The sequence below is a fragment of the Drosophila nasuta genome, chromosome 3, assembly GCF_023558535.2.
Source record: "Drosophila nasuta strain 15112-1781.00 chromosome 3, ASM2355853v1, whole genome shotgun sequence".
Lineage (NCBI taxonomy): Eukaryota > Metazoa > Arthropoda > Insecta > Diptera > Drosophilidae > Drosophila > Drosophila nasuta.
In genome coordinates this window covers 31,943,754-31,964,013 of record NC_083457.1, presented here as the reverse complement: position 1 = coordinate 31,964,013, position 20,260 = coordinate 31,943,754, and the positions used below count along the sequence as shown (strand labels likewise).

General features: G+C 36.7%; 1 protein-coding gene across 1 annotated transcript; it reads left to right on the top strand.

The window, feature by feature from the left end:
• Positions 1-2,959: 2,959 nt before the first annotated feature.
• LOC132790883 (small ribosomal subunit protein eS19A-like) lies at positions 2,960-3,566 on the top strand. Its single transcript, XM_060799629.1, has one exon. It carries the CDS (start codon positions 2,960-2,962, stop codon positions 3,452-3,454), a length of 495 nt encoding a protein of 164 aa, XP_060655612.1. The 3' UTR covers positions 3,455-3,566.
• Positions 3,567-20,260: the final 16,694 nt, after the last annotated feature.

Below are 20,260 nucleotides of genomic sequence, written 5' to 3'. Positions count from 1 at the left end.
AAAAAGCAGAATATTTTAAAAAGTATTATGAAAATTCTTAGGCGTACATCTTTTTTGATTCAAGAGGCTGACGCTATTACTCTAACTTTTTTTGATTCAAAATCAAATGATTCTTGAAAAGTTACGATGGAGTGCCAAATAAATAAAGAATTAAGAAATGTACACAAAAACACAAAAAAAATGGCCATGTAAAAGAGAAGATTTTTGTCAATTTTCATGAATAAATGTATTTTATAAAATTATATTGAAATTTGCTATTTAAATGGAAAATTCACCTTCCTTTTTACCCACAGTAGTATTCAAGCTTGTGTGTGAAATAGAGAAATAATAAAGGATTGAGAAATGTAGAAAAAAGGAGAATTATGTTCAATTTTCATAAACAAATTTTATTATAAAATCACATTGATATTTGGTGTATATATTTCATTTGCAATTATGTTAAGCACAACTCAATTCATATTGTATACAAAAAAGAAATGAAAACATTGAAGTTAAAGTACTCTATTAAACAGATACTCTTTTACTCAATGTTTCCATTGTGTTGTGGAAATGCAAAACAGTAAAAGTTTAGTCTACAAACCGTAATTATGGTGCAACATCAAGCAGAATTCTTAAATATTCTATCAATCAGTAGACACAAAACTCTGCACATAATGGACAAAGCAGTTTTGCCTCAGTTGTTTTATGTTTGTTATGTTTTGTTTGCCTTGACCATTGGCATACGAGTACACAATGTTCGAGTTCGAACTGGCGTGTGGCATGTGGCATGGTGTTGTGGTGGCATGTGGCAAGAGCATAAATTCATGGCTATTGTTCGAATGCTTTCGAGTGTTTTTAAAGTGCAACTTTGGATGTGCAGCACAAAACTGAAAGTCATTTGTGCTAAAGCTAAAAACCTAAAACCAACTAAAAACAAGCGCAGGAAAAACAAAAGAACACAACACAGAAAAAAATGAAACTTGTTGGTCGAACAGAAAACTGAATGAAGTTTATTTAGCGGCGTGCTGTTGTTAGCTGCTGCTGTTGAATTTTCAACAATTGTTGTGTGTGCTGCGTATGTGTGTGTGTGTGTGAGTGTGGAGGAATATGCCAAAAATGGCGCATTTGGCAATGTGTGTTCCCATGTGGCGACGAAACCGCCAAGGAGCAAGGTATGCAACCCATTGGCGGGTGGCACGCTTCACTGCACACGCCACAAGAGGGTGGAAGGGGGGTAGGAGGCTTGTTGCGTTATGTTGCCTGCAACAGTTGTGCCACACCACACCTGCCTCCTTCTCCTCCCTCTTAGCGAACTTTTGTTGCCATTTTCTGTCTGCGTTGTATTGCAATTTGCAATATTTTCGTATTTCATTTTTATTTTTAATGCATCACATGGCATGGATTGGGGCGGTGGTGGCAAAAGTTGAGCTGAAGGGTTAACGCCGGTTACTGGTTGCTGGTCAGCAACAGCAGCAGCAACATCAATGGGCTTATAATCAACTGCCATTGCCAGCCGCATGAGTTGTTGTTGCCACTGCCAGTTGCCATTGCCGTTTGCATATATTTGTTGCTAGCGTTGCATGCAGTTTAGTTTTTAATTTTTGTTGCCCTTTTCGCCTTTTGTTTGTTGTCAATTTGTGCACAGCGCGGTGTTCTAGCTTGTTGCACATTGCACATTAATGCAGCCAACTCGTGCGGCTAACAGCGCATCCGGCAAATTCCACCCCACACACACACATACACTGAAAACCTGCCTCCCTCTCCTCTCCACACACACATGTGTGCTGCTCTGTTGCTGGTGGTTGCTCTTGGTTCTGAGTTCTGGTTGCTGGGTTCTGGGTTCTGGGTTGTGCCCTTTCAACTGTTGCCCTTGCAACTCGGCAAATTGCAACTGCTTCCATTTGCATTGCTCTCTGCATGTTCTTTTTTTCCCCTTTTACATCGTTCTTTTTTTTTGTACAATTTCCATTTCATTGTCGCCTGGTTGTCATGGTTGTTGCTGTGTGTCTGTTAATATTGTTATTGTTATTGCTGCCTTTTTATGGTGTTGTCTTTTGCCCTATGCGGTTCTCGTTATGGTCAAAGCATATTAAGCTAATGGCCTGGAAGTAAACCTTGGCTGCTGCTGTTGTCGGTTATTGTCGCTGCATTTAAGCCATTAACTCTCACTTCGTGTGGTTACTTTCACATTCCACTGTTTAGAATTTCATACATTCTTTCGCACTATCGTCAATGTATTCAGCAGATGTTACTTTACCTCTCGGTTTTTAAAATTAATTCACTTTTATTATCTGTCAAGTATTTTAAATAAGTAGTCAACCTTGGGCTTCTTCATTTTTATTTTATTTTTATTGATTAAATTATCTCCTAAAGAAATAAATTATACTTACTATGTTTGTTTTATTTAAAAATATTAATGAGTTATATAGAGCACCAATTTCTTTATACTTCATATTTTTATTTTATTATCATTTTTTAAGCAATTGTACTATAAACAATATATATAATCAATCTATTTATCTTATGTTTTCTATTTGATTATATACTATTTTGAAATTTATAACTTTATCTACCTAAAGTTATTTTTAAATATATTTATTAAATATAGAACTCTATAACTGATGCTTACTATTTTCATTTTATTTAAATTTGATTAAGCAGTTAAAATAAATAAAATATTTTAAATATGTTTTATATTGTTTGAAAGGTTATAAGGCGAAAGGTTAAAGGTCTTAAAATCTATATCTATTCTCTTAAAATCAAAATTTTAAGTTACCATTATTGCTTACTACTTTTATTTTATTTAAATGAATTAAATATTTATATTTTATATACATATATCATGCTTATTATTTAAATTTGATTAAGTTGTATTTGAAATATTTTATCATTTTATTTATCTTAATTACTTTTGATTAAATTGTTATAGTCATTATGTAATTATTCGGGTATTTTCTTCCAGTTAACTCAAATCATCAATATGCCCGGAGTCACTGTGAAGGATATTGATCAACACGAAGTGACCAAAGCGGTCGCCGCCTTCCTCAAGAAGTCGGGCAAATTGAAGGTGCCCGAACAGATGGATCTCATCAAGACGGCCAAGTACAAGGAACTGGCTCCCACCGATCCCGATTGGTTCTATGTGCGCTGCGCTTCGATACTGCGCCATCTTTACTATCGCAGTCCAGCTGGAGTCGGGGCACTCACCAAGGTCTATGGGGGTCGCAAGCGTCGTGGCGTTCATCCATCGCGCTTTTGTCGTGCCTCCGAAGGCGCCATCCGCAAGGCTCTGCAGGCCCTCGAGCAGGCTCGTTTCATTGAGAAACATCACGAGGGAGGACGCAGTCTCAGCTCGATTGGCAGACGTGATTTGGATCGCATTGCCAACCAGATTGTGGCCAAGCAGCGCGATGCAGCCAAGCAAACGGGAACAATTGTTATTTCTGATTTCAATGATGATTCGACTCTGGTATAAAAATATCAGAATATGAAAAACATTTGCAAATGAAACGAAACATTAAACAAGAATATATTGCATTTTCAGTGAAATAAAAAGCACTTGCAAATAAAATAAATGAAACATTAAACACGAAAATATTGCATTTTTATTGAAAGCGGAATATTTCAATTGGCTCAATTTAATAAGTAAATTCTAAAACAATACATTTTGAAATCTTATTAAATAAATTCAATGATTTGAGAGCCAGGTTTTCTATTTTAATTTAATAACAAGCAAGAAAGCTACAGTCGAGTATGCCATAGAGCAACTAATGTCCGATTGATGTAGGAGTTTTTATCCATATAAAAGAATTTTTTATATAATTTGAACAATTTTTATCCGAACCAAATTTTCAGGAATCATAAAGACTATAGTTATTATTGTCTCACAATTCGAGACTCTAGCTTTAAAATTACGCGGAGGCGCAAGTGGGCGTGTCAAAACTTTGAAACAAACTTGATTTGCAAAACATAACAAATGCAGTCTCTCAGCTATTGAAATATGGAATAAGTAAAAGAAATAAATGTACATAAGTATACAGTTTGTATATAGTCATGAACAAATAAAATAATTTAAATGCTTATTTGAAATAATTAAACGTATTGAAATTACAAATTTATTCAATGTTCATGTTCATTTGTTCATGAATAAACGAAAACTATGCAATGGTGTAATAGATATTTCATAAAATTGTAAATATTTACGTTTAGTTCAGTAGTTTTAGTTGGAGGAATTTTAGAAGTTTATATTTCTATTCTATACTGACTTGTCTAAATATGCAACAAGTATAATCAATATTTGCATTTCACATTTTCCATTGTGAATGAAATTAATAGTCGTAATGATGTCGAATTCAATTGAACATTATTTCAATTTGGCGATTGTTATTTCCGATGTTTATGGCTCGCAACAGGGCGAGTTAATATTTAATTGAAAATTTTATGCAGTTTCCAATTAAAGAAAATAATAATCAATGCTTGAAAAGCGGCGCGTAAATTAGCGCAGGTGTTTTCTCGGCTCTTTAGTGTGCTTGTTTTCGACGAGAGGACACAATGAAGAGAATAACGAAACGCCCAAAGTCTGTTGTTGGTTCTGTTTTTTGTTGTTGTTGTTGTTGTTGCATTAACATGCTGGCAGACACGAAGCACAAACACATTTGCACAGTTTGTTGACCAATTTGCGATTGGCAACGCCTTGAAAATACAACAAGCTGCAATGCGTGGACAGGTTTCTGGTTTCTCTTGATCTTAAGATCAAGCGACGCACGCGATAGCCAAAAAGAAAGAAAGAAGATTGTGGAACGCTGCGCAAACGCAGCTAGAAGGCTGCTCACTAATCATCTGAGTGACAACAACAGGAGCAGCGGAGACAGAACGAGCTGCAACAATAACAACAGCTGAGCTATGAGCTCAGACTGAGAAACCGGCTGCCAGCTAACGGCAGGTGCAACGCACAACAAATTTACAACTCAAACGAAAATTTCTTACCTGATTTAATCTTTTTTTGTGCTGTTGCTTTTGCTTTTGCTGTTGCCTGCACCTTCTGTGTTCCTCATTTTTGGCCCATTGTCGAGTCGAGTTGAGCTGTTGTTGCCTTGTTCTTGTCTACGGTTTTATTTCTTCTCTTTTTTTTTTTTTTTTTGGTTGCCAAGGTTTTCGCCTGGTTGCCGTTGCTGCTGCTCTTACTGTTGTTGTCGCGGCGGCTGTTGCTGCAGTTTCTGGGTTTCATCGGCTGCTGTTCCTTGGCACCATGGCATGTTGCCAGCATGCTTCGCTGCGTTCACACACACACCGCACACACACACACACACACACTCAAGCTGCGAGCACATGATGATGTTATCACTCAAGGCTGTTGCTGCATGGCTGATTCCATGCGCCTGTTTTCCTTGTATTCGCATTCGCATCTGTGTGCGTCTGCTTCTGCTTCTGCGTGTGTGTTTGTATTTGGGCTTTTGCTTTTGTTTTTGTTTTCTTGGCAACACCAATACCAACACTAACCAACAGCGTCGCCAGGCAAGCAGGCATCGAGTTCGGCTGCTTTTAGCCAGAATTTCATGCTGCGTTCCCCTAATGAATGCCCCACGCGAAGCACAGCCAACGCCTGACAGCTGCCTTCGCTGTGATAAAAAGAATAAAAATACACATTCACACACACACACACACACATACACATGTGAACCAATTGAAAACCCATAAAAATCCTTTGGCTATGGCACAGACTTCGTCTTCGCCTTTGCCTCTTTGTCTCTCTCTCTCTTTATCTCGGTCGGTGTATTCAGAGCCTGTCTGCGCGACAGCTGCAACTACAGCGCATATCCTAGGCACACACAAAGCGGCGGAAAAAAATGGTTTAAAGCAGACTGAAAGTGAGAGGTGTCTTCTAGCAGGCAGTGCACGACCTGTAGAATATCCTTAAGAAACTCATTCAGAGTTCCAGCAATTCATACTGGGTAAAATACAGTAATTTTGTAGAAAAAGTAAAATTCATAATTTATATAGTATGTGATGTAAATTTCAAATTTTCAGATTTCTTTTTATTTAAATAGCAAGAATGCAATTCAATTTAAATAAATCAAAAACAGTTTTTCATTTTTATTATTTATATATTGGAAGATTTAATTAAGTAATTCTATATGTCAATAACAAATAATAATTTTACTACTAATATTTTTATATTTTCTTTTCAAAAATTAGCTACCTTATGCTTAATAGTATAACTTTATTTTACTGTATTAATAAGGTGATAAGTCAATCAACTTTATGCTTTTTAGTCATACTTTATTTTAATTTATTGAATAATTCGATTTTAAATAATAAAATAAAATTAATTCTATTGAATGCAAAATATTATTATTTAATGTTCATATTATTCATATTTACTATATGTATTATTTATATTTCGCAAGATTTTATCATGAAATAGAATATTACTAACACATTTATGTTTTGTTTTCAAATGTTGTAAAAATTATTTTTAATGTTTGTTTTTTTTTTTAATTATTATATTTATTTTTAATATTCTAATTTGTTCATTAAATATTTTGTAATTGACTTAATTTACTTGATTAGATTTAGCTCAACTTTTCTTCATCGATTTCTGTCTGGCTTAGCTAAGCCACCCTTGAACGAATCTTCTATAGCTACAGGGTATTTGAGAAGGATGATTTCTTTCTTTTTTTCAAAATCCAAGCAGCTGTCGACCACTTGAGCCCATACGGCTATTCGACCAACAGGCTAACAGATTTTCAACGGCAGCGGCAGCCGCAGTTGCTAGTTAATGGACAAGGTGAAAGACAGCTACGAAGCTGCAGGAATAACAGCAGCAGCAGCAGGACGACTATTGTTAACATTCAGTGAATACATGCGCATTTGTATGTGTGTATCTGTGTGTTGTGCATGCATGTGTAGGCGCGTATTTAACAATGCAAATACAATACCACTTGCTGATTGTAGTATTGCAGCTGCAAACAGCAAATCTCCTAGGATATCAATCTTTTGGATTTCAGCTGCAGTCAAATTTTCTAGTACACATCGTCCATCTACAACCATATGAAATCTGTCTGACATGCATTGTTTGAAATTTCCAGTGATTCTTGACTGGTTTTTCACATTTCTCTTAGTCCTTGAATTGAAGAAAAATTCTGATGAGTTCAACTGGCGTTGAAAGGTGATTTTCATTCACAAATCACCTGAAGATTGAGCCGGTTTTTGGCATTTTGGAAACAAAAGAGTTTATGGATTGTTAAGAGTTGAAATAGGTTCGAGGTGATTGCCATTTAAGAAAGGCAGTAAATGACAAAAAAAAAGGGAAACTCTAAATAAAAAATATGTGAATTTATATATGTGCTCTTAGTATTCAATTATATAATATAGTATAACATATAACATATATTATATGACATGCCAATGAATTCTTTTGTCAAAGAATACTGCAAAAAAATGATGAATACAATGTGATGAGTGAATTTATATATAACACATTCATATTTAAATACATATTTAATGTACAGATACATCTTATATTCAAATAGTTTATTTTAAAGATGATAACATAACTTTTATAACTGATTTCAATATAATTTCTTTTATCTTTAAAACTATACAATTTAAATCGAAATATTGTATTAGGTCTTAAATAGTAAAATAGGAATGTAATTTCTTTAAACTTATAAAATGTAACTCTTAATGTTGTTTAAATATTTTGATAAAAATTGTACTGTCATAGTTTGTAGATAATATTGAAATAAAGTTGATGGTTAAAAAATACGATTTATTCCGCGGAATTTTCAACAACTTGCATTCAGTTAGCTGACAATTAAATTGGAAACAAGTAAAAACTGTTGTGAGTGCAGAAAGCTGTTGTATTGTTTGAGATGTTCTGTCCTTGCTTGTGCAATAGGCTTTTGCAGTTGCACGTAATTGACCAACTGGCCCCGGTCTCGATCCCGGTCTCTGCCAAATGCGCTGTTGAGCTATTTGCGAATTTACAGCTCGCCGTTTAAATCACGTGGCATGCGACAGCTGCATGCAGCTGGGCCGAAAAAAACTTCATTCGCATTCGAAAGAGTTAATAACAAGCTGTAAACAACGGCGTTGCCATTTGGCCCCAGCTCCTTTATGTCCTGTCCTCTTCCTTTCTGCTCTTCTCCCCACAACTTCCTCTCGCAAAAAAAAACAAAAAAATATAAAAAAAGAACTTGAAATGAAATTGTCGACGAAATATTGAAAACGTTGCACACAGCAGGCAAGAATCTCGATCGTTGCTGTTGCTGTTGCTGTTGTTGTTCTAGGCGGGGGACACAACCGAATCCAGCACAGATGTCGCTCAGATTACGAACTTAATTGCCCCAGTACAGGATATGAAACCGTTGCACATGCAACAACAACAACAACAACAATAACAGCAACAACAAAAACCATTTCGAAAAAGCAGAAAACTAAGAGAAATAAAATGGGACTAGTGTAAAATTTTGTTGGTTGCGCCTGCAGCCGATGCCGAAAGCAGCAGAAAACGTGAAAAAAATGCAACAATAACAAAAAAAAAATGTAGAAAAATGTGGAGCGAGGGAAATGTGTGCAGAGCAGAAGGCAGAGGGGGAAGGAAAAGGCTGGAAAATGCGAATGCGAACATATCTGGTGGCCCTGTGAAATGTCCAAATCGGATTTCGGTGAGAGGCAACGCTATAGGAAAAATGTACACCGAAGCGGCTTCTGCATTTTTTATGGACGAACGGGCTAAAAGCATTCCCCCCACAAAATATTATGGCAATTGATATGTGTAGAAAAATAACTACACTTTTTACTCACTATCTCTTTTTCTCTCTGTTGTTGTTGTTTACTGCAAATGGAAATTTTATGGATATTAAAAGTTGCCTATCAAATAACTGCCTGCAGGCAAATGTAATCAATATTCAGCTTTTATTTACACACGAGCTGGAAATTTTTCAAATGATTTGTAAAAGTCCTAAATATGTATATAAAAATTGTGATATCGATTTTAATAGCAACAAACAAAAAAAAATCGTGCACACACAGAGTGCTAATAGCTTACATGCGCTTGACAGAGTGCACGAATCAAAATTCGAGTCGAGCGAAAAGCTGATCGAATTGAATTTTCTATTTTAGAAACATAAATATATTTCTTTTTTTTTAGTATTGCTAAATCGGATTTTAGTAGTAATTAAAAATAGTTTTACAAATAAAAGTGAAAACTAAAGAACTACAAAATAAATAATAAAACTACATATTATACAAATAACAAACATAAATTTCGGAATATTTCGACTAAATTTGAGAATTTGTGCTGTCGCAGTTTTACAATTTCACTGAATTTATTCAGAATGTCTTTATTTATTAATTGATTAGATTACAATTGTTTGTTTTGAAATATAATTTTAGAGCTACGCTTGTTAGGCATAAATTCTGAGATGTAACTGAATAAGTAATAATAAGTGAAATACAAAAAAAGTTAACGAAACGACTGTTGATCCTGATCAAGAATATATACTTTGTAGGGTTAGAGATGCCTCCTTCTGCCCTTCTGATTTTAAATTATTTTTAAAACTTTTGCCGTAATTTTTTGAATTTCAGAATCAATATAAATTGATTAGATTAGAGTTGTTTGTTATGCAATTGTTTTGTTCGAGCTGCTCTATCTAGAATTCAATTCCGATACGTGTTGAGTTTGCGGCAATCATAAATACTAAATATAATGCTACACACAATGGATTAATTTATGAGAAAAATAAAAAATTAAATAAGTGACATCAAATGATTTACGTTGTATTGAATTTCTATTTATAAAAAGTGCAGAGGGGAATGAATTGTCAAAACTGAAATACAGAGTAGAGTATTTGTATCAATTTGCATAAAGCGGTAGAGCTTATTACACGAAAGTATACGCCCAATCGATTACCTTTTGAACGCAGTTCAATTTCTTTGTTACGGGTTATGCCTTAAGCCTATGTGAGCTGAAGCCGCTGCTTACACCTACTTGTTGTAGTTGCTTTGCATTTGTTTTCAATCTGGAATAGCCTTAAACGTGTGCACTGTAAATCTTGGCAATTTAAATCAACCTAAACGTTTGTCATTTTGACTAATGGCTTATCAAACAAAGAAAAACAAAAGAAAAAGCAAAGGCCAAGGCGATAGAGATGGAGATGGCGATGTCGAAAGAAAACTCCTTTGGGGCTTTGACTGCTTTCGCAACTTCAAATGTTTGACAAAATTTATTGTATCGTAAATTTCCAAATAACAGAAGACTCTAAACATAAAAAATGAAAATAAAGAAAGGGAAATATACCAAAAATATAAAAGAGGAGAGCAAAAACTTCACACAGCTCGAACAAAACTCGCAGCTCGTAAATTTCTTCCCCTTACTTGAAATTTATGCAAAACTTTTGTGAGAAATTCGTGATGCTTTTGGTCCTAAGGTGATTTGGCACCGAGACATGCAAAAATGCTATCGAATAGGGGAGAAAGGACAGACAGTACTATACTATACAATATACATATAATGAGCAGGACATGCACAAGTGGCCAATGCTTAAAGCTAAAATGCTATTGAGAGCAGCAGCAGGTTGAGAGAAGGTGTGCACATTATAAATTAACAAGGCGCAACATAAATATTTCAACGTGCAACGACACCAATTCGAAGCTGTCTCACTCTCTTTAACAAGAAAGGGAAGCAACCCAAAAACAACCAAAAATTGCGAAAAGAAGGAAATGAAAACTGTGCGCAATGATGAAGCGTTTAGTGGTGGCCCAAGCTCAAGAACAATAAAAGCCGGAAATGCTTAACAGCAGAAGCAGCAGCAGGAGCAACGACAGCAGCATCAGCACTAGGATCCGAGGTAGAAGGAGTAGGAGTTAGGAGGAGCGAAAGAAGCAGCAGCCGAGACCCACAAACAACCTAACAATGACAAAGTTTCCGTTTTCTTTGTTGCTTTCGGTATTCGTTTTTTCTTTTCGGGGTAAGCTCAGAACTCCGGCTCAGGTCCTGTCTACGCCCACCTTGTTGTGCATTGTGTCAACTGGCGTACAATAAATGCCAACAGCCAGAACAACAACGAGCACAACAACAACAACAACAACAACAGCAACAATCGGGACTATAGAAGACACGGCAACAATAAGCAGTCTAGCATATGAAGCTGGCGCTTTTCGCCTTAGAAAAATATGAATCGCGTGTTAAGGCAAAAGGACGAGTAAGAACAAAAGCTCACGGACAACTACAACTTTTGCCATACTTGTCGTTGTGCTTGATGAAATATGTATACCCTGTAAAATAAACAAAAAAGTCTGATATTGTTTCTATACGTAAAATCAATTTAATTCATAACAGTTCAAGTATATACAACTGTCATGTCAATTTATTAAATTCAAATAAAATTCCAATTTTATTTTATTCAGACAACATTTCAAACAAATCAATTGAATGCAAGACAGAAATATATAATGGAAATACTCAAGCAACATTTCAAACAAGTCAATGCAATTTATTTAAGAAATATATATTTTAAATATTTATTAATTCAAACAACATTTCAAGAAAATTGATGAAATTCAATACAGAAACAAAAAAGAAAGAAGATTTTCTTTTTGTGATGACATTTTAAATAAATTCAATAAATTCAGAAAAAGAAAAGATTTTTTGTATTTGGATTTAATATTTAATAAATCGTGAGCAGAATTGTAATTTATTAAATTTAGAATAGTTCTACGCTTCAAATATTTACTGAATACATTTAACCCTTCCACTTATTCGCAGGGTATCGTATAGTGAAGGAATTTCTTTACTGCTCCAATATTCTTTCTCGTTTTTTTTTTTTTGCTGTTTTTCACTTTTGCTGTGCGTGCTATTTGTGTCTTGTGTGTGTGTTTGTGTGGTTGTGTGTGACTCTGTCTGCTTTTGTTGTGATTTATTTATTTTGTTGTTTGCCGCTTTGTTGTCACTTTATGCTTTTATTGTGCCCAAAACCCCAAAAATAACAACAAGCATACGCCGCGTATGCCAACGACTTAGCCAGTTTTGTTCTTTCATTTCTGCTTGGTGTGCTGTGCTGTGGGAGCAAAAGAAATCATAAAGTTAAACTTTTCTTATTACCTTTACAACTCCAACTGCAAGCTCAAGTGCCATTAGAGTTATTAAACGGCATATCACATAAATAACAAAAGAAAGCAGGCTGCTTGGCGGTGACTTTGGCGGTGGCTCAGGTCAATGGGCTTCAATTAATAACTCTTGAGTCTGATGATTGTAAGTTCAATTGGCATGCGATGCATCAAGTTGCCTTTAAGCAAATACTTAAAGTGAGCAGCAGCTGCTCATGCAAAATCCTGTTATACTTGATGAGGAGCGAGAGCGAGAGCGAGAGAGAGAGAGAGAGAGAGAGGGCAAGAGGATATAGGAAGGATGCAGGCATCACTTGTGGAATAAAGTCAAATCATAAGCCGGAAATCGTTAGGTATATCACCTGCTGCTGCCTCTCTTTCTCTGCTTTCGCAAAAGGAAACAAATGCCAAGCCCAAAAAGATGAATCGAAATTCGTGAGCAAGCTGCGACTGTGCGAATTTGTGTGTGTGCGATTGTGTGTGTGAGTGTGTTTGAGGTTTCCTCTGCGCATATCCGTTCGCTGGAAAGGAAAAGAAATGTGTGAGGATAAGAACTGTCAGCTGCCAGGTTGAGCATACAAAAGGAGTCTTGTTTCCGTTTGCCAATAACATATGCGATGCCTGCTTGCCTGCCTGCCTCTCTTATATCCTTTTTTGCATTCATTCATTCATTCATTTATTTATTCATTCATTGTGTGACTGATGCCGATGCGAATGCTGCTCCTTGCTTGTTGCTTGTCCACTGCTCGTTGCCGTTCTTTTGATTTTTATTTATTTATTTTTAATTATGAACGCAATTTTTGTGCAAACGAAAAATCACTTTTGTTGACGTTGAACTTTTGATTAATGCAACTGCAACGGCAGCCAACAGGGAAAAAAGGAGGGGGCAGTCAGTAGTTGGTGTCTGCTGTTGGTGATAAACAATGTGGCGTCGCCTGCGTGTCCTTTCTGCGTGTGCATGTGTGTGTGTGTGCGTGTCTGTGTGAGCAACCGCACATAAAACGCCAACTTCATCAGTTGGAATCAGTGTAAGCAAGCGTCACCCACCCAACACACACAGAGAGAGAGAGAGAGACACACAAACACAGCTGCAGCATGCAAATCAAGTCTCGGAGTGCTCGGCGAGAGGACTCGTTGCGACATACAGCATACGGCATACGGCTCGGTTACCGCATTGTCCTGTCAGCGTCATTGAGAATGAAATATGAACAGCACAAATGTGAAAAGTGTGGACATTGAACGTTGTTGGCCACTGCGTCCTCACGTTGCTCACGTTGTTCATTTGCCGTATTGGTCAACACCCGTGCATCGTCCTGCCGCCGTCGTTGCTCGGCAAATTGCATGTGGTGGCAACTGGCAACTGCCAACTGCCAACTGGCATTGTTATTGTTGTTGTTGTTGCTTCGTGTAGCTGCTGCAACATGGAAATCATTTAAAATGTTGCATCCGAAATGCAGTAATGCTCCACTTATTCATTTTTGTCGTTGCAACCGCAATTTAAACGTTGACAGGCATTCGCCACACCCACAAACCTATACACACACACACACTCTTGTACACCCGCACACAATGGTTAAATTATGGTCAACTGTTCAACTGGAGGTCTACGTTTTGCGGCCCTCGTAAATCTGTTGTAAGCTCTGCCATTTAATTTCTGACTGCCACTGCTGCCGCTGCTGCCCTTACCAAATGGTTTAATGAGTTTAGACTTTTTGGCCAAATTCCATGAAATTAACTAGTCATTTACGAGTACTTCCTAGACCGTCCTCGCTCACTCTCCGTCGCTCTCTCGAGGCTTTGACCGGCTTTACAGCTTGTACAGCGGACTAAGCTCCATTGTCAAACGAACATAAAATCCAACGAAACTTCAGCGTTATTCTTCATACTCTACCAAACGTGTAAACCTTATGAAAAGGCTGCGCTAATTTACGTAATGGCCAAAGTGCACATAAGTTTATATCCGTGTGGGAGGCAACATTGCCTACATGTGCTTTCAATAGCAAAAGTGTGCTTAAATTTAAAATGAAGTTGGTGCTTCAGTTCTTGTTGAAAGAACTTGAGAATAGTCTATTTGCTTGCCAAAATAAGTATAATATAATATATAGTAAAGGAGATAGAAGCATTCATTGTGTTGTTGCTTTGCTAAACATTTAATAACTTGCATTAAAACTTGGAATTGAATTTAAATTCAGTCGAATTACGGTAAGCAGTGCACTGCTTGTCTACAGATGAGCTGCACTTGCAAGCAGTTTTTGCGCAAGCAGTGCCTGTCTCTACGATCACCCCAGCAATTTATTAAAGAGTATAGAGTATCTGGCAGACTAGCAATCTTGAGCCATGTTTTATGACTTTGCCGCACGCAAGTTCCACTTCGTTAAGCAAAAAAACGGCCAAGCGAAAATTTTATTGGGGTGCCAAAGGACTTGAGTATCAGCACTGCAAATAAAGTATAAACCGTAGTCGAAACCCGTCCAGAAGGCAAAAAGAAAAAAAACTCAGACTAAAAATATATAGTATATATAATGAGAATGATGATGAAAAAACACAGCAAGCAAAACAAATAAAACACGAAATGTTTACGCTGTTTTTTTTTCGAGACGAATAAACGCTTATGCATAAAATATGAATAACTGAAAAATCCATTTGGCATTTGATTATTTAATATGGCAAACCAAACTATGAAATAATTGAAATAATATGTAGTCTATACCAGTTTTTATTTCATTTACTTTTGACAACATTTTTTAATTGTATGCTGTTATTGTTGGCGAGCGTTTTTTTGTGTCACATTTGTTATTGTTTTTATTGCGAGCAAATAAACAATAACTATGTGCATATATAAACAATTAACAAGTCGAGTTATTTCAATTGAAACAATGCAGATTTTAACGAGCTGCTTACTTTTAATTATGAGCATTAAATTTTCAATTCGTTTGAACTTCGTTAAAGCCACATTTAAAATGTTTAAGAGTGCTGAGCTGTTGAAAGAAATCTTGCACTTCTTTAGTTAATGACGGTTTTAACATGAATTGCCGTCAGCAGAAATATCGCATTATTATTAGACAATTAATTAAATTCGATTTATAAAGTAAAGTGCAGTTGTGTAAGCTTCAGCACTTTTTTTAATTATAATATTAATAACGTACTTTTGCTAGACAATCGATTAATTACGTTAATTAAATTTGAAATATCAATTTTTGTGGTGTAGTTTTCTTAATTACATCATTAATATCGCGTTATTGCCAGACAAATATTTTAATAAAATTTCAAATTTGGGTTTTCAATTAATTGTGCTTTTCTGTGCGCTGCAACTTAATCTGATTGCAAGCAATCTTGCAGTAATTTCGTTAATTACAATATGAATTTCACATTCTCAATGCCAGTCAATAAAGTGAAGTGCATCAGAATATGAGAGAGAGTTTGTCAGTCGGAAAATTGTACATAATTAAACGTTGCACAAAAAAGCAAGAGCTGTGAATGTGTGATGGAATGTGTGCATCTGTATCTGAGTTTGTTTGTGGGTGCGACTACAGTGCCAAACCACGGACAAATAGCTGGCACCAGGTAACAGTTGACAGCCATGAGGCTAAAGGCTACTCAGCTCCAAGTGCGATTGTGTGTGGTTGGCTATGTGTGTGTGTGTGTGTGTGTCCACTCAAAGTTGCTTGTCATTGAACCATGAACTGCGGCCAAAAACGGAGAGAGAGGGCGAAGAGGTGGCAATGCAAGTAGCAGAGGAAGTAAAGGTGGATGTTGAGTACTCATCAGCAGCTCAACAAACTGAAGGGCAGTCGTTACTCATGCAGCAGACACACTGCAACAGCAACCGAAACAGCAACAGCAGCAGAATACTCACGTGTTTGTGACCAAGCGCGTATTTGCTTATGCAAAAGGACAGACGTTGAAACGTGGACTTCAGCTAGCTGTTTGATTTTCAGCACGCAAGCGAAGACACAGAAAACATCAAGAGAGCGAAAGAGAGAGAAAGAGAGGCGGGCAGTCGCATTGTGGCAGCTGCAGGTGCTGTTAAAAATGAGCATGTGGCAAATACTTAAATATTTATATTGAATTTGCATGAAACCGTCAGAGCGGAATCGCAACAACGTCAACAACAGCGTCAGACTTCAGCGTCCAGCGTCAACGTGCAATGGAATTTAATTAAAAAAAAAAAAACAGAACAGAATGCAAAATAAAAATAGCCATAGAGGCGAACAATATGCTGGCAACTGAATGATTAATGCCAATTTAATGGCCATTAATTGAAGTCGTTTTGTATTGATTGATGCGGCTGCATTCAACACAAAAATACAACACACAAAAATCTTGTTGCTGTTGGCAAATTTGTATAGTTTCGTGTGTTGTGGCGATTGTAATCTGCCATTGCAGCGGCATCTCTCTCTGTAGCTGTATCTGGCAGCAGTTATCTAAATTACATTGGCTTAACACACGTTTTATGCGGGACGGCGCACTCTACATGTAATTACGGCCAATGCAAATACACTCTGAAGAGACACAGAGAGAAGAGAGAGAGAGAGAGAGAGAGGGGAGCTGGGCGTGCGCTTTTATTAAAAGCGCATTTATATAATGGACTCTGAGCTAGCCACCAGACAGCCAGCCAGCCAGCCAGCACTTGGGGGCACTTAAAAGTGGTCACGCAGCTTGCAGCAGCAGGATGAAGCAGCTGCCTGGCAATGCCAGTCAGGATAACGGGGCGTATGGTCTATCTTTTCATATTATCTTTATCATGTTTGCTGGTGTTGTTGCAGTGTGTCTTAAAATGCAACTCGCACTCGCAACTGGCAACTCGAGCGTAAAATGCTGGCTGCCATTATTGACCGCCTGCCTGGAAGCTCATCTGTCCCCTCTCTCTCTCTCTCTCTCTCACTATCTGCGTGTGTGGCGTTTCAATCGTTATACAGTTGAATGAGTTTAGCATATTTAACGCATTGCGCTTTAATTTGCGTAACCATAAACCTTTTGTTTTGTAACCAGATCCCATTGGCCAACTGCTCGCATCGTTTATCGAGGCACACTTCAAACAACTGGCGCACACGACTCGACCTCATCCTCATTCTCATCCTCAACCCCGACCTCATTCACTTTCTTGACCACACACACACACACTGGCAGTACTCGAGCATATGGCTCTGTTCTTGGCCACAAGCCTCGTAGCTGGCCACAATTTATGAATATGACACTCTCTCGCCTCATTTTGCAGCCTGCGATTAATTGCTCGCCTCAAGAACTCTGATGCGCAGTGTGAAATATGTGTTTGTGTCTGCAGCAGTTTCATTTGCAGCTTCAGGTAAAAAAAAAAACGACCAAGAGCAATGCTTTATCCCAATTGGCAACGACCTTTGTTGGCTGTAATTGCAGTTTGCTCGATCTCCAATTTTCCCATCCATCCACCCCCCTTCGGGTTCGGTTTGGGGCATTGCATGCAAATGTCAAAGGCACTAAAGAGCTTAATGCCATTTGCCGACATGCCATGTGCCAAACTTTGGCTTCAAGTTGCAAGTTGCAAGTTGCGACTAAAAACAGTTAGCCAAGCCAATGACAGGTCAAATGGTTTACCGTTGAGCTGTGGAAAGTTCTGTGCCTGCAGCGGTGACCAAAGCGGTAACAAAAGGCCATCGGTGGGAGCTAAGTTGGAGCTGTAATGAGAAAAGCGGTACATAAGCTGGAGACGGGAGAGCGAGCTATGTGATGAGAAGTGAAGAAGGCGTTGCAAAGCAGCTGTCAATAACAGTTGCACGCAAGCCAAGGCTCCAAACTGTTGCACGTTGCATGTTCCACGGTTTTGCTGTTTGCCTCCTGCACTAATCCATTTATTGCAGCTGCAATCGCTGCGACGTTGCAGGATCAGCAAACGTATCCTGCCCTGATAAACTACGACTGCAATACATCAAAATTTGGCAGGCTGTCGCGATCCTTGACAGCGGCAGCGGCAGGTGCGTCTGTCCCTCGGTGTGTGCTGATTGTAGGGGCCATCATCAAACAGATTGCAAAACACATTTGCAACATGTTACGTGCCACGTAAGCTGCAATTAAGTTTTGTTAATTTTAATGAAGCTTTGTCGCATCTGCTGCTCCCGAGGGTAGCAAAGCAAGGAAGCAAAAGCAAAAAAAATAAGAAATATAGGGAAAAAACTGCAGGAGAAAGATATAGAAAGGGAGCAGGAAAAAAGCTGCAAACTGACCACAGCCGTTGGCCAAGTCTTTTGTAGGGATTCAACGTTTTGGTTTTCATGCGCTGCGCTTCACTGCGCTCTCACCTCATCTGTTGGCCTGGCCAAAAGCAATGCTATGGCAACAGCAACAGCAACAGCAGCAGCAACAACAGCTTTGGCAGCAACAGCAACAGCAACAGCTGCTGTCCACTCGACATTTTAAGGGTTGTTTCTCTCTGTGTGTGTTTTCCTTAGTCCCCATTCTGCTCGGGGCGTTTATTCAACTAGCTTTTAAATTAAATTAAAAAATACCTGGCTGGCCCAAAAGGCAGATCATTATTTGGCAATGCAACGAAAACAAACAGTTAAACGGCACCTCAATTTGAGCATCGTTTACTCCAAAATATAAAGTATAAAGTATATAAAATAAAATATAAAGTAAATTCATTTTCGATTTTATTCACTTGCCAAACTAGTGTGAATGCATATTACAATTTGCATTTTGAGCAAGTTAAGGGCAGGTTTTCATATTGAATAAAACCAAACTGGCTTTTCAAAATTGTCTGATGACCCTTTTGGCAATTGCGAAGGACAATGTGGAATTGCCTTTAACTGGACTTGCAAGTTTTAATTAGTTGCACTAGGAAGTTGTTCCTCTTCAGCTTCATCTGATAAAAGAATCCTGTTATTGCGAAAAAAAAACAATATTAATACTTACTTGCAAGTACTTTGACGAATATTTAATTATTGTTGAACATTAAGGCTGAAACCTGAAATAGTAAAATTGTATAATAATTATGGAGTAGCGAGCATTTTGATATAAAGATATGAAGAATGAAAAATTTATTCCTTTTTTTAATATGTGTAAAGACAAATAAGTATTTATTCAATTACTCTATTAACAACATATAAAAATCGATTATTAATAAGAAATTAAATTGTAAAAAACTAGAGTATACATACATATTTAAGAGATATATTACTCTAGCTATAATGACTTTAATAAGTAAAATAGTTATTCATTAAACTAATGAATGGACTGAAAGAACTCGGGTGAATTCTGTTAATTCTGTCCTAAGCCTTATATAGCTAATAGTAGTTGCTTATCTCTAATAGATCTTCCTAGCTTACACAAGTCCTTTCTGTTTTAGTATTTAATGTGTTGTAGCACATGACATTTTTAATAATTAAAAGGTTAACTTTAATATTTTTCTTGTACAATATACATATATATGTAGGTTATTTGTTTTATCACACTTCACAGCTTAGTGTGGGTGAGATGCATTTAGAGATCTTGTATTTGAGTGGCTTTAATGATCTACAAATAACCGTTAAAGATAGTTTTATGCTAATTCAGTCCACTGCTCAAATCAAAGAATAAGACTGTACATTAATATGATAATTGATTATTAGTGCGTTTTTAAATAGAAATAACTATAAATGTATCGCAACTATCTGTTTCAATATAGTTATTGTTATAAGATCGTTCAATCTTGATTTTAAATTTTGCATTCTTTGTATAATTTTGTTACTTTTAAATTCTTAAAAAAATAACTTATTCTTGTATTTAAAGAAATATAGAACAATTTTTATATTGACTTAAGAATAAACCTTTCTGGTTCAATTTTAATAATGTTGCATTCTTAAATTAAGAATATATTCTTCAATTTTAAAAATGGTCAAACTTGTTTTTAGGGGAATTTCTATGTTGATTTAATATTTGGTAATTTTTTACACGACTAAAGATTTAATTTTTTATTTTAGCACTTTTAATTTTTTTTAATTTGATAAGTCTAAGGCATGTCAGAGTTAATACCGCATGAGTTTACACGAAATTCTGAGAAATTTATTATGGTAATCCTATCGATTCTATTTCTATTAATCTTCTAGTTTGACTAAACGTTTTATTTGGCCCACAAAGCAGTTAAGCAACAGCTATTGAAGCATTGCCACAACGTTGTGCTTGCCATCAGATTGCAGCTTGCAGATTGCAGATAGCA

Excerpts from the sequence above, each read along its gene's own strand:
- LOC132790883 (XM_060799629.1), top strand. The coding sequence starts at position 2,960 with ATGCCCGGAGTCACTGTGAAGGATATTGATCAACACGAAGTGACCAAA.